Raw genomic sequence first — 14934 nt, 5'->3', positions numbered from 1 at the left:
CAGTGTGGTGTTCAAATATGGACTAGGCCCCGAGGTTTTTCTGCATTTGCGGTTTCCTTGTTGACAAAACTTCTGGTGTCTGTGTTATTTCTTTTCCGCATTATATTTTCTTTATAATTGAAATATCATAGGTTGTGCGCAGTTCAATCAATTGGTAAATCCAACCTTTGGTTGTTGATTAAAATTGATTGACGCTTGGATATTGGTCTTTGGTACCATCCAAGTTATTTCTCATATTAATCCGGCTCACAAATTTCTATATGTTCGATTTCATATTGATTTGAGAAATTGAGATATAACTCTTGGATATATTTTCCTTGATTGAGTCTCTGTCTAGTTGATTCTCTTGGAATTATATTGGAGTTAGTCCATACAGATTGCCGAAACGAAATATTGGGTGTGGTTGCTAGACCCCCGCCTTTTCAGCTGTGATCTATCCTAGTGTAGAGCTACGATCAGTCAGTTGTGTTTAGGTTTAGGGTTTCCTCCTTTTCTCTTTCGTATTTAAGAAAACCCATGTTGTAATGATGAAGACGGTTAGTGAAATAGAGATTTGAGACTAAACTTTGTGTAAAGGTTACTACCACCTCCATTCACTATCTTTATCACGACAATCATACACTATCTTAGTATGATTTTGGCAGCGTTGCTAATGGGGGTACCAGTTTACGAGGGAGGGTGCTAAAATCCATATAAGATAGAGAACTTTATAGATTCACTTCGGTTAAGTCCTATGATGAGCTAATATAACAGCTATATTAGCAGTCCACGTCAGTTAGGACAACCTCCTAAGTCTTATGGTAGTGCTAATCTAGCATGTTATTCGCAGAATCAAACAATACCCAGCGCTGAATAGTTCAGCGCAACCAATCTCAGCCATCAGATCAAAAAATAAATCTAGATGCGCTGAACCATTCCGCGAAAAGGTGATTTTTCTGGCGCTGAACCATTCAGCGCAACTATCTCGCTGCTAGTTCACATACGAGCAAATGATAGGAGAGGGAACCAGTGTTAACAAATAGACAACACTTTTTTTTTTTGAATTACAACACTTTTTGGCTAATCTAGCAGCTAAATCTACCCATAGGACTTAGCCTTATATAAATTTTGGTACCCTCCCCAATAAATTCGTACTCAGCCATGCCATTTTGGACCTTTGGTGCTTACGTGGCGGGGCATTGGACAAAATAAGTAAACATTTAATGGGGCGTGGATTCATAAGTACGTGTATATATATAAGCCCAACAATACCATTAATACGGGATTCCAGAATTTCCATATTTTCAAACCCCAACCAAATAAAAAACAGGGCGAATACGAATTCGGTCATTTTCTCGCTCTCTGGTTTCGTAAAAATTTTCTGTAAGTATTCTCTCCTGAGTCTCCTCTCTTTTTCTACTGATTTTGCTTACAATCAATTCAACCTAAATTTGATTAACACAACAAATTAGAACAATAGATCTAACAATAAATCATGATCTAGGTCAATTCAATTTGTATGAAATTATATTTTGTAATAATTTAGTTGAATTTTGTGTGTGTTTCAGATCTTGAATTAAGATCTAAAAGATGGCGGGACAAAATCAAAGATTAACAGTAGTACCAACAGTAACAATGCTTGGAGTAATGAAAGCACGTTTAATAGGAGCAACAAGAGGTCATGCTTTACTTAAGAAAAAATCTGATGCATTAACTGTTCAATTTCGTCAGATCTTAAAAAACATTGTATCTGCTAAAGAATCAATGGGTGATATTATGAAAACTTCATCATTTGCTTTGACTGAAGCTAAATATGTAGCTGGTGAGAATATTAAACATACTGTTCTTGAAAATGTTCATAACGCTTCGCTAAAGGTGAGATCGCGTACTGAGAATGTTGCTGGAGTTAAATTACCCAAGTTTGAGTATTTTACTGAAGGTGAAACTAAGAATGATTTGACTGGATTAGCGCGAGGTGGACAACAGGTGCAACTTTGTAAGGCTGCTTATGTCAAAGCAATTGAAGTTCTTGTTGAGCTTGCTTCACTTCAAACGTCTTTTTTGACTCTTGATGAAGCAATTAAGACTACTAATCGTCGTGTTAATGCTCTAGAGAATGTTGTTAAACCTAGGATTGAGAATACTATTAGTTACATTAAGGGTGAACTGGATGAACTTGAAAGAGAGGATTTCTTTAGGTTGAAGAAGATTCAAGGGTATAAAAGGAGAGAGATGGAGAGGACACTTGCTGCATCGAAGATGTTTGCAGAGGATCAAGAAGCTGAGAAAGTTTCGTTGCAGAAAGGGATTTCGATGAATGCTGCTCATAACTTATTGTCTGCGGCAAAGGATGAGGATATTGTTTTCTGATTTGGTGGAGGTTAGTGCTAAATTTATTTATTCAAGAATTAGTGTGTTGTGTTTTATTTGCTTTTGATGTTTGGGTTTATCCTGGAAGGAATGAAGGAAGGAACAAACAGTTTTTATGATTTTGTGAACCTTGTTATATTGTCTGAATAAGAGTTCATATCTCTCTGTTTATTATCAAACCTTTTGTAAATTAGTATCTGAATTATGATTAGACGTATGTCGAAATTGAACCCTTTTTTAAGGGTGGTTGGATGCTATATATCGATAATTACAACTCTGTGTTAAAATATCAGTTGATATGCTACGATGGTACAAGTTCTGAATGAGTATTGTTTGCTTGGTGTTGGTGTTTTGTTTACCCGTTAGTGTATGGCGAGCAAGATCAAGGGTATAAATTGGTACCCTTGATTGTGCTCGCCGTACATGCTATCACGGAGTTAAGCGTGCACTCGATGTTCTGTTCTTTTGATTCCTCGCTGATGATCCGTGGAATTGTCCCATAACTTACTTTGTTAAGCCCGTAGTGGGTCGAAATACGTCAAGTTTGATGAATCTGTAGTTAACTCTCAGCTCTAAAGTTCTGCTTTTCTGTTTATATGTATGCATTGTTAACTAAAGAATAACTGGTGAGTCTTCTGATAAAATTTATTACTCGCTGGTTTAAGATTTTCCGAATCTTAGTTTCATTTACTTCATTCTTCTTGGATGCCAAGAGTTTGTTAGGTGATTCTCATTTTGGTTTTTAACTTGTTAGAGCATACAAAACAAGTTCTCACACTTAAAGATACATTAGGTTTCTAACTTGTTAGATCATACAAAACAAGTTCTCACACTTAAAGATACATATAAATAGCTGGTACATCTACAGATTTTCTTTATGTGTTTGAGTGCTTCAGGAAGAAGAAAAGAGAAAAAAGCATAAAGGAGCTAATGGAATTTGTATTGAAATTTATTCCTCTTATTTTATTCTTGTTAGCCAATCATTCACTGATGTGTTATTCAGAAGCTTCTTCGGTTGACAAAATTAACATAACATATGCATTTTGCACCAATGCGCAAGTACTTAAATCAATGGAGGAATACAAAACCGAAGTTGATTTACAGGAGGTTCCGAATTATGATGAAGCTGAACTAAAAATACTCTTTGAAGGTGGTAGGAAGATCCGTTTGATGCCAAGCACCGTAAGAATCTGGAGTTCGATGTTGTGCTTGAAAGTTAATGAGTACATCTTCTAGGTTGGAATTCGTGATAGTTTTCTGTTTCCCTTTTCTCTCAAATTAGTGTGCCATGGAAGTGGGAGATATGTAGTTGTCTTTATTCATGTTTAGTCTACCGTTTTTTCTTTAAGTTTGTTGAGTATTAGGCTATTATTCATTTTCATCGCACACCATTTCTTACAGCCTACAGATGCGTCGTGAATTAATCAATGCATGATTTTGCTAAGAATGAGACATGTTTGCGCTGGTCTAATAGAGATCTACTCTCACGAATCACTGTAACTTCTGCTGTAGTATTCCAGTATCCTGTTCCTCATAACTTTGCCTTGATTGTGTCATATTTTCTGATTTGACTGAAACGTCAAGTTCTATCAGATCCTGATACAGGATTATTAAGGTGGTTTCACATGAAAATGATTCTCTTGTTAGCGAAACATCTTCTCTAGCAGTTTCTTGCGTTCATGTTCATAATCTCAGTTTATATGGTCTTTGTCATGTTTCTTAGGTTTTGAGATATTCCATATCAATATTTTTTATTTGAGCGTAAAAGTAGACATCAAATTATCAATTTCCTCTTGGAAATGTGCTTTCGTGTTTCCTTTCTGTACAATCTTGCTTCTGTTTCCCCTTTCCTCTTATTGTCACTCTGAAAAAAAGTCAATCAGTGAGATGTTATGTTGCAAAAGTTAGCTGTTTTCATTGTAGATATGCATGTGTTCCTCTCTCTAATCTGAATTATCACGGCAAAGACTGTTACTCCCTCCGTTTCTGGAAAAGTGTTACTTTCACTTTTTCAATTTGGCCTATTTTTAGGCTAAAATGAAAAAGTGAAAGTACCTCTTTTCCAGAAACGGAGGTAGTATTTTTGTTACGTGAGATCTGCAGCCCATGAATTCTTGATTCAACTGTTAGAGGTGGCATTTGTTTTCTACAGAGTTAACTTTTATTAGGCTACTTAATAGCAGTAAGGTTAGGTCTGTTGTCAAACTTTTGGAGTGGTCTTTATTGCAGTCGTGGCTTCTCTAGTTTGATTGTCTCATCAATACAGATTTTTGAATCTATGCCTTCGACCTAAGAACAAAATGCTTTAGGCTTCACTTGGTTGTGGTCGTCGACTGTTTATATCTTGTCAGTCGTGTGATGTTTATATCTTGGTAGTCAGGTGATGTTCAAAATTAGCAAATGATCGTTTTAGTCGGTGGTTTTGGTACTCAAAGACGTTCTGTTATAATAGGTAGGAAGCATATTTGTTGTTGCAGAGGTATAGATGCCATTCACACTTGATATTTCCTTATCTCCCTCATTAGCAGAACTTAGTAACTAAAGCACCTCAAACTTATCATCAGTAGCATCTTCAACGAGACGCAATTGTCCTTACCCGTCGTAACTCACTTGAATAACCTATATTAATGTAGATATCACCAATGGTATTAAACACCAATATGTCCACATATCCCCAAGCAAAAACGAGTTGCAGAATCTCAAAACAAGCATACTGTTGCATTAGGCTCAACTCTTATCGATTCAAGCGGATCTGTGTGATTCTTTTTGGGTGTATGCATTCCAAACAAAGAATTTCTCATCAGGTGACAACAACTATTCTTTTTTTTTTGCCTTCGATGTACGAAAGAATACACACTCTTCCCCTCACTACTACAATTCATATAGCATTTGGTTGCTGGGACGGAGCTAGGAATATAGGTATGGGTGAGGGTGAGGGTGAGCAAAGGAAATGAAAATGGAGTTGGGGTAGGCAGACAAATGATATAATGGGCTTGGAAGCCCATTTCATCAAGAAATAGGCCCAATAGAGAGCTGGGCTGGTGTGTACCCATGTTTTAAACTTGCTCCACCCTTGCTTAGTTGTGTTTGTTATTGAACACCAATTTTGGGCATGCCTAAAACTTTCAAGGCATACAAAGGACTAGTCCTAACTTGGGTGACCTTATAAGGGGTACCCTATGGGGTGGTTCAATTACCTATATGCCCTTAAAATCTCTAAATTACTACTAATCTATCCCTATCCCTAATACAAAAACCTATAATCAATAAACCAAAATCAGTTTCATATCCCTAACCCCTTCTTCTTCCTCCTCCACAACAGCCGAACCCTTCTTCTTCCTTTTTTTTCATCGTATCATCGCGGAAATTTAATCGTCGACTCGTGAAAATTTAGTCGACGATTAAACTCATCTATATAATGGTTCGCCGTAAGCCAGTATCTCGTTCTAATCGAGCGATTGAACAACTCATTGAAGAAGAAGAAGATTTAGAGAGTCAAGAAGAAACTCAAAATCAACCACAAAATCAACCGGAAGAAGAGATTGAAGAAGAACCAACTCCACAAATGAGAATAAGAAGGTTAGTTTTACAAACCCATCTCGTATTTGATGTTTTTGATTGGTTTGATTGATTTAATTCGTCAAAATCATGTTTCTGCGGCGGTTACAGGGTATGGTTCGGCGCAAAACAAATCTTAGATGTGCGCCGAGCTGTTCTTGAAACTGAACCCTGAAAGTGCATTTGAACGGCTCGGCGTATATCTGAAATCCGTTTTGAGCGGAACTTGGTGACACAGAGACTTATATTTAGGATCGGCTTATTCGATGGTGTTAGTTTTGTGCCGAATATGTTTTGTGAATTTCAGAAATTTTGCATGTGCGTAGGATCGGCTTGTATGGTAGTATTAGTTTTGTGCCGAATAATTGTTGTTTGAATTTCAGAATTTTTGCATGTGTATAGGATCAGCTCATATGTAGTACTAGTTTTGTGCCGAATAAATGTTTGAATTCATAAGTCTAGATTCGGCTTATTCGATAGTATTAGGGTTGCGCCGAATATCATTGTTAAAATTTCATAAATTTTACTAGTGTGTAGGATCGGCTTATTTATATGATATCATGTTGCGCCGAATACATGTTTGAGTTCATAATCATAGATTCGGCTTATTCGACGGTATCGGTTGTGAGCCGAATATATAGGATCGGCTAATAATTTTTCATGTGCGTAGGATCGGCTTGTATGGTAGTATTAGTTTTGTACCGAATAATTGTTGTTTGAATTTCATAATTTTTGCATGTGCTTAGGATCGGCTTGTATGGTTGTATTAGTTTTGCGCCGAATAAAGGTTTCGATTCATAAGTCTAGATTCGGCTTATTCGATAGTATTAGTGTTGCGACGAATATTATTGTTAAAATTTCATAAATTTTACAAGTGTGTAGGATCGGCTTATTTATATTATATCATGTTGCGCCGAATACATGTTTGAGTTCATAATCATAGATTCGGCTTATTCGACGGTATCGGTTGTGAGCCGAATATATGGGATCGGCTTATAATTGTTTTGTGGTATGAGCCGATCCACTCTCTGTGTAAGCTAATAAAAATTTCAAGACATGATTCGGCTCATATGTGTTATTTCGGGTAAGCCGAGCCTTCTTATTTTCTTACAAGTTTTTGGCTTTCCAAATCTCTTTGTTGTTCGAATTAGTCTTATAACTTTCATACTTGTGTCAGGACCAATGCAGCTACAAAGAGGAAGATGGAGGTAACACCTTCTACTTCTAAAACTCCCGCGATCCTAGAGGAGGTAAAAATTGGGAGCGGGAGGTAGAGGAGGAACTTTAGAAGAAGTAAGAATTGAAAGACAAGTAAGAATTGAAAGACAAGAAGAAGGAATAGCTGAAGATGAAGAAGTTTATGATAATCAAGAAGTTCATCAAGAAACACAACCCCAAGGAAAACCCAAGAAAGACAAGAAAGGTAAGAAGGTGGCAGAACCCGAGAAAGAAGAACGATGATGATCGACGGATCACTGGTTTACACATTCCTGATGAAGATGACGTAATTACACCTCGATCAGATGGTTTGCCTCATGGTCTTCCGGAAGATGGAGGAAATGTGTTGATTGGTTATGCCGATTCTTGGGCGAAGAGAATTTATGAGACTCCTGATCACAACCGTGCAGTCCGAGTATTGAGACACCAGAGGGCAGGGAATGGAGTCTTGATGAAGAGGTTCCTGAGGTGATTGCTTACGTACAAGCCAGTGCTTTATGGCCTGCTATCAATTATGGACATAAGGAATATGATAGTGTGTCGGCCTCTGCATTTACCGAGCGCTTTTGTCCAGAAACTTACACATTTCAATTACCTTTTGGAGAGATGTCAATCACTCCTGATGAGGCTAGTAAGATTACAGGTCTTAAAGCAAGGGGTGTAAGTGTGGATGCTGGTTTTTATGACATGAGTTGGGATGAGCTATACAATTTGTACCTGGAATGCCTTGGTTGGGGTTCAATGAAAACTGAGTTGGAGTTTTGTCGATCAGTTAAAGATGTCGATACCGTTTTCATACCAGGTGGCAGAAATAAGAAGAATAAGAAGATCAAGTTGACTAACTTGAAAAGGGAGTTTGAGAACACAAAGGAAAGAGTCACACAAGGTTTGTTGATAATGGATCCCGTCAAAGTGAAGCAAACCGGAACTGCCTACTTGCTTTATACTCTTGGTAGAGACATCTTTCCCGACACTACCGGAAACAAGGAACATAATGCTAATTATCTCCAATTGGTAAAGAATCTTGAAACTTGTAACAAGTTTGCTTGGGGAACGGCTACGCTCGCTTACCTGCTGGACCAACTTGCCACCGCGTCTAGGTTGACAAGTACAAACATCGGAGGGAACTTCACTTTGCTCCAGGTAACTTTTGGGAGTTCAGAGTATGGTTCGGCTTATAACCATAAAACCTTTTAAGCCGAAGTTTTTTCTTACTTGGTTCGGCTTATAATACTTGATCCATATAAGCCGAACAGTTCTCTGAGTTTGCAAACTTTAGTCTTACTTTGATGTTTCCAAGTAAAACTTGTTTCTATCAATTCAATTCCTTTGATTTTTTAATGTGGTTCTTTCGATGCAGGTGTGGATATATGACCATTTCCCAATTTTGAACTTGGCCAAAGTATTTGAGAAAGATGTCGATTATGTTGATACTGAGCCAACTGCAGCACGGTACGCGTACGAGGACTCCAAGAAAAGGAACAAAAGAAGTTGGTGGCAAGTTTGAGAGAGACGTTAGACTGTCTTGGTGTTGATGATGTCGCTTTTCAACCATATGAGAATGAAGATGAAGAAGATGAAGTTGTTGAAGATGAGGATATGCCGGTAGGTATGTATCATGGGCCATTGTGGTATCCCGGTGGTTATGTTATATACGATCCTAGGCGAGTACTCCGTCAATTAGGATGTGTCCAAAAGGTTCCTTTGTTTGACGAGAAATTCAGGTTGTTACCAAAGAGTGGTAAGGGAACTAAAAGCACCACTTCATCTTGGGAACCAAAGTATGATCCTGATCCCACCGTTGAGTTTTGGAATAATTTAGACAATCACACATTAGATGCGTCCAAGTTAACACCTTTACTTGATGATCCATGTGAAGAGGATCCGGGCTATATGGATTGGTATAACCAAATTTCTCATCCCTTCATTATCAATAAGAAAAGGCAAAAGATATCTGATAAGGGGAAGGCGAGGCCAATCAAGATCACCAACAAGTCTACTTCCGAAGATGTAGTCAAGGCTTTCAAGGTTATGGTAAGAATGACTTCACTTTATACTGTTTTCATATATTAGTTATGGTAAAAATGTCTTCAACCTCATGGTTATAAGTTGTTCTCAAATGAAAAATAGGTTGCCGCGGGTAGGGAGATGTTGAAGAAAATGAAGGCCAAACTTGGTTGCAAAACAACAATGACCGTGGAAGAACAAAAATACCTCATCGACAAGTGGGATGCAATCATCAACAAAGGACAAGGACCCGAGGAACCCGAACAAAGGCCTACCACTAAGAGGTCTCGACAAGTTGGTGAAGGTACAAGCCAAGTTGGTGCTACCGTCCAACCCGGTAATGATGCGTCGGAAGATGAAGACCAAGGTGGAAGAAGAGGTGGTCGTGGAACTAAGAAGAGGGGTCGTGGTTAAATGCCCTTTTATGTACACTTTTATGGTACACTTTTTTTAAGTTTTAAGTACACTTTTATGGTGTTGCAAACACCTTTGCTTTAAGGTGCTGAACTTTGTTTTTAATGGTGCTGGGATTGGGTTATGGACACCGTCAATTTCATGTTTTAATGAATAGCTTAACAGTTATATGCCGAATTTACAGAGTTCGGCTTATCCTCTAATGTTAGTTACACGCCGAATCATTTGTCCTTCAGGTTCGGCGCATTCGATAATCACATTATGTGCCGAACTATGAACATTTACAGGTTTCGGCTTATACGATATCCTCAATATGTGCCGAACCGCGAACAATATTTTAACCCAAAAATTAACAAATTCATGTTCGGCTCAGACGATAATCATATTATGTGCCGAACCTTGAACATAAGAGGTTTCGGCTGATACGATATTCTCCATATGTGCCGAACCAGTAACAATATTTCAACCGAGAAATTAAAAAATTATGTTCGGCACATACGAATTTGGATATGTAAGCCGAATTAGTAATGATTCTATTCCGGGCTATTCAGGATGTTGTTCGGCTTACTATGAAACTTTCATATAAGCCGAACTAGTGTCTAGCAAAAGGGTGGGAATTGGAAATTATAGGTTCGGCGCATGCAGTAAACAGATTCAGTAAGCCGAACCGTTCATCAATTGGTAGATTCGGCTCATAGATGTGAGCCGAACCTCAACCTATTTCGCCGAACCATGATTCATAATCTAAGAAATCATCCATTTGGGAATCATTGGTGTAGTTGATGTGTATTTTCCTAGGTTTTTTAGATGATATATGACCCTCCTCATCCTCCATTGAATCAAGAATTATAATTTTCTCACTTTCTCCTTCTCTTTCTCTCCTTCTTAACCAAACCAAAACTTTGATTTTTTTCCCTCATATTTTTCATTTAAACAACTCTTATAATTCTGAAAATTATCTTAATCTCTAAACAAAATATTTAATCACTAATCAAGATTATTAACACTAATACGTAAAGGGCAGATTTGCCATTAAAAATTTTTTGGGTCAAGGGGTTATCTGATTTTGCTATTCAACAACCTTTTTTGTCTTCATTCAGTATGCCTTGAAAGATTTTGGTATGCCCAATATTATGGTTCTTGTTATTTAGGAGCTCTATCTGTGCCCATATTGAACCAGAATCAAGGAACTAGCCGAGTTTCATGTTATTCTTCACTTCACAAAGGTATAAATGTTTTGAACCTCAATTACGAATTTTTTTATTTCTGGAAGTGTTAAATTTAATGACGTTGACTTAATTCATGTATTGTATTTCAGATTGTCTGATGTTTCCAATGAATTTTTTTATTAGCGCATTTCTTCAATTCAATACTAGTGTTGTATAATTTATTTCTTGATCGGATATTTTGATTTTTATAGTTCTAATTAATACTTCACAAATTGATTCTGATCCTTTCTTGTTCAATCTTTCTACTCCTTCCCTTGATAACGTGCCTATACTTTTGGGTATAGTATGTAGACTAAAGTAAAGACTACTGGTCTTTTTAACTCCAAAGTGTACATCTCTAACATATTTCCTTTATCATTGGCTTTTCTTTCTAACACCATATCAGCAGCTCCGACATCTTATATCAAGCTCATAAGGATCGTAGTTGGATGCAAGCTATGTAAGATAAGTATGATGCTTTTATGACAGCTGGTAGATGGACTCTTGTTGACTATTCCCCTTCTCAATACTTAGCGGCATGCGAGTGGGTTTTTAAAATCAACACAAAAGACTTGACTATTCAGAGATATTAATAATTCTTGTAGAGATATTAATAATTCTTGTAGATAAACCAACCACTATCATGTTTGTTATTTCTCTTAATTTTTTTTAATAGTGAGTGGGTGGTCAATTAGTTGGAGGTCAGCAATTCCTTTTACGTGCTGATCTTAAAGAGGAGGTTTACATGTCTTAACCTTATGGTTTTCAAGATAAAATTAATCGTATTTTTGTACGTTAGCTTTACAAATCTATCAATGGTCTGTTTTTCATATCATACGAACGAATACTTCTCTTCTGTAAAAAAAAAACGCCTAAAGTTTGGTACGAAAGATCATAAATACTTGCTTGCCATAGATTTCCAATCTGATCATGCCAATACTTATCTTTTCACAAATAATTTGGGCTCTCAGTTAACTATAATTTTAGTCCATCTTGATGACATTCTGATTACAAGATTTTCTTCAATCCATTTGCAATGAAGTTACCTCTCAACTTAGTTTCGTTTTCATGTTAATGACTAGGTTTCTCTTCACAATTTTCTGATCTCATAAGTAAAAAAAAAAAAAATAACTACTATTTTATGCATCTCTCAGTCCAAGTATATTCTTGATTTTCTTAAGAAGATTAACATGATGGGAGCAAAACCTTTCTCTACACCAGCTATTTCAAATACTAAGAAGAATGTTATTGATGGTGTGTTACTTGAGGATCCTGCTGAGTACATATTTATAATTTGAGCTTTGCAGTATCTCACTTGGACTAAGTCAAATTTCTTATTATTAGTAATCAAGTTTGTAAGCATATGAGCAAGCCTACTTCATTTCATCCAGTTGAAGCTAATAAAATATTGATATATTTGAAGGTCAATATTGACTATATTATTGTTCTTTAAAAGGTTATGGTTGTTTTATCTTTATTTTCTTATTTTGATTGGGTTGGGAATCCTGGTGATAGGAAGTCTGCAAGTGAAAATTGTGTACTTTATTCGCTCTAATCCTATGTCTTGCATGGTCTTCTTTCAAACAACCAACAGTGATAGGATCCTCTACTGAAGTTGAGAATAAATATCTTTGGATTATACATCTACTGAATCTATATGGGTTTGCCAATTTTCTATAGAATTTTTTTATTTTCTACCCACTTTATCTTATTATTGGTTATGATAACAACAGTTCTCTTGCTCGTGATTCTAATCTTGTCCGACATAGTAGGAAGAAACATGTTGCAAATGATTTTCATTTCACTCGGGATCTCATTCAGTAAAATGTGCTAAAGGTGTTATACAACACGGAAAATTCTCAGGATGCTAGTGTGTCTACCAAGGGTTTATCTGCTACAAGCTTTAAGTTTTCGACAAAAGAGTTGAGCATTGTTTCACTATATCAGCTCAGCTTGAGGGTGTTAGATATTTTCAATAACATAGAAAATAAAATGTTTTTCGCATTTTCTTTGCCACTACAAAGAGGGGCTCTCTGATTCAAATTTCAGTTTGAATACGAACACACATGTTAAGACACAACCATTCCCATTAGACATCATGGATATCTCATGGAGATGAACATGCATCTCCAGTGGGTGTCAATCCCATTTTTATTTGTAATAGAAACAAGCTTTTTGTTTTCTCTCTTCTATAAAGTATCATCAGAACAATCTCTTTAGTGTGTTCTTGGTCGACAAGTCTTGAATTCGATAAAATTTTTAAGAGGGGTTCATTATATCTTGAAGGCATAATTTGATTGCCCGATTGCACTCGCGAATGATATTCAGAAGGGTCGGATATTTTTCTAAAATAATTTGAACAAACTTAATTTTAAACGGATATTTTGAACATAGATTAAAGAATATCTTTGAAATATTTTACTTAATCAAATGTTTTATTTGCCTAAAATTCTTGTTGATAAGTATTAAGAAGAGTTATTAATCTGATAAGGTAGTGCATAAGACCAGTCTTGAGATGAACCCTTAACAAAATTCGTATCTCAAAAAAACATACTTTAAAAATAAGTGTTCCTATTCTAGGTTGTTCTTCCCAAATTTGTGCTCATAGACAAGTACAAGCTGTAAGTTAACGATTGACACCATCTTTGATTATGCGAATTTATACACAATTATTAGTTCACTACAACACCATATGAAATTGTTGATCATACTCTAATGCAAGGAATGTTAGTGAAGTTACTCAAATTTTGTCCCAATCATTTGTTAAATAGAACTATCTAATTGATTGAACCATTGTCATTATACAAGATTCTTCATGTTTTCAGGATATACACATGAATCTAACATATTATACATTTGACTAGTAGTTTCTTTCGGGCACTAAAATATTTCGTCACCCAATTTCAGATTCTTAATTTCATTTTGATTGGATTTTGTCTTGATGAACAACGATGGTAGTTTAATTTGATCTTAGGAAGGTACTGATATAGTATCTTTCGAGCATGTCTTCTTATCCAACTTTTCTAATGATTGTCAAGAAGCTAAATGTAAGGATACTTACCTCCATATATGTTTTATATACCTCCTCTTACATTTGGATAACGAGCATGGATTGCGCATTGTTGAAAACCCCAACTTGGATGATCTCCAAATACAATTTCATGTATCCTCAAAATTGTTGAAGATGTTTTAAAGGTCGCCCATAATAGTTTAAGTTTTCTCTTTTTTTATTAATGATAAATATGTATGTGTAATGCTTGGGGAGGTATCTTACTTCTTCTATTTATGGCCCTTAACCATCTCTTGAAGTGTCATGAAGATGTAAGCTTGATTTTTTTTCCTCACCTTTTGCATTATGTGCATGGTGTTTTCTAAGACATGCGATTATGGTGCTCAATGAAAATTATTAGTATATTCACATAAGTTTTTTTATATTAATAATGGGTACGTCCAAACTTAACTTTTGGTAGAGACCGGAGTTTAAACATGAATGCAAAAGGTTTTCCTTTTCTTATTCAAAAAGTGCTTATATAAGGAAAGAAATGTGTATCCTAGACCTTAGGTTTATTTATGTTTCTGGTTTATTTTGTTTTCTTATTCGAGTTCTCTTTTTGCTCCTCGTTTTTGTCAGGGATTTGGTTATTGATATTTTCCTAATTGAACTAAAATTCTAGTAGGTTGTATAAACTTTGTTTATGTACAACTATTATTTGCATCATTAAACAATCAAATTAAGGTCCCAGATATCAAATCAAGCAATCTATTTCAGTATTTTGAATATTAATATCCTTTTATCAGTCAAACCTCATACTTCTAATAAATTTCATCGTACTTTATGTGGTTTTGGAGAAAGATTAACAACAATGTGTGCGTACAACATTAATAGGCAATTCAATCATCTTGCTGATCACATGTTCACCATCAAACAATTATGAATCTTATGATATAATGGATTTTGTAGAAATGTTTCTAAAATTAAGAACCCGCACAAGCTTTCTTAATAAAGACATGTTACTCTTAACTAAAGCACTCCGATCACAATCTTATTTCACATCAAAAGTATAGTAGAACTTCTGGAATCACCAAGTTATGTTTCCAAGTTCGTTCAGGCGTAACAAAGATCTTTTTGTCAGATATACACTGCTTTGTTTATCAAAATTCACAAATCCATGTATTATTT

The 14934-nt window shown here is 35.9% G+C and overlaps 1 protein-coding gene across 1 annotated transcript; it reads left to right on the top strand.

Annotated features, from left to right (window-relative positions):
* Window positions 1-1252: 1252 nt before the first annotated feature.
* LOC113281663 (V-type proton ATPase subunit D-like) lies at window positions 1253-2641 on the top strand. The gene is made up of 2 exons (XM_026530448.1): window positions 1253-1362; window positions 1548-2641. Exon 2 carries the CDS (start codon window positions 1570-1572, stop codon window positions 2347-2349), a length of 780 nt encoding a protein of 259 aa, XP_026386233.1. The 5' UTR covers window positions 1253-1362; window positions 1548-1569; the 3' UTR covers window positions 2350-2641.
* Window positions 2642-14934: the final 12293 nt, after the last annotated feature.

Source organism: Papaver somniferum, chromosome 5 (assembly GCF_003573695.1).
Source record: "Papaver somniferum cultivar HN1 chromosome 5, ASM357369v1, whole genome shotgun sequence".
NCBI lineage: Eukaryota > Viridiplantae > Streptophyta > Magnoliopsida > Ranunculales > Papaveraceae > Papaver > Papaver somniferum.
Note: the sequence above shows the minus strand (reverse complement) of the source record. Positions and strands in the feature narration are given on the sequence as shown.

Excerpts from the sequence above, each read along its gene's own strand:
- LOC113281663 (XM_026530448.1), top strand. The coding sequence starts at position 1,570 with ATGGCGGGACAAAATCAAAGATTAACAGTAGTACCAACAGTAACAATG.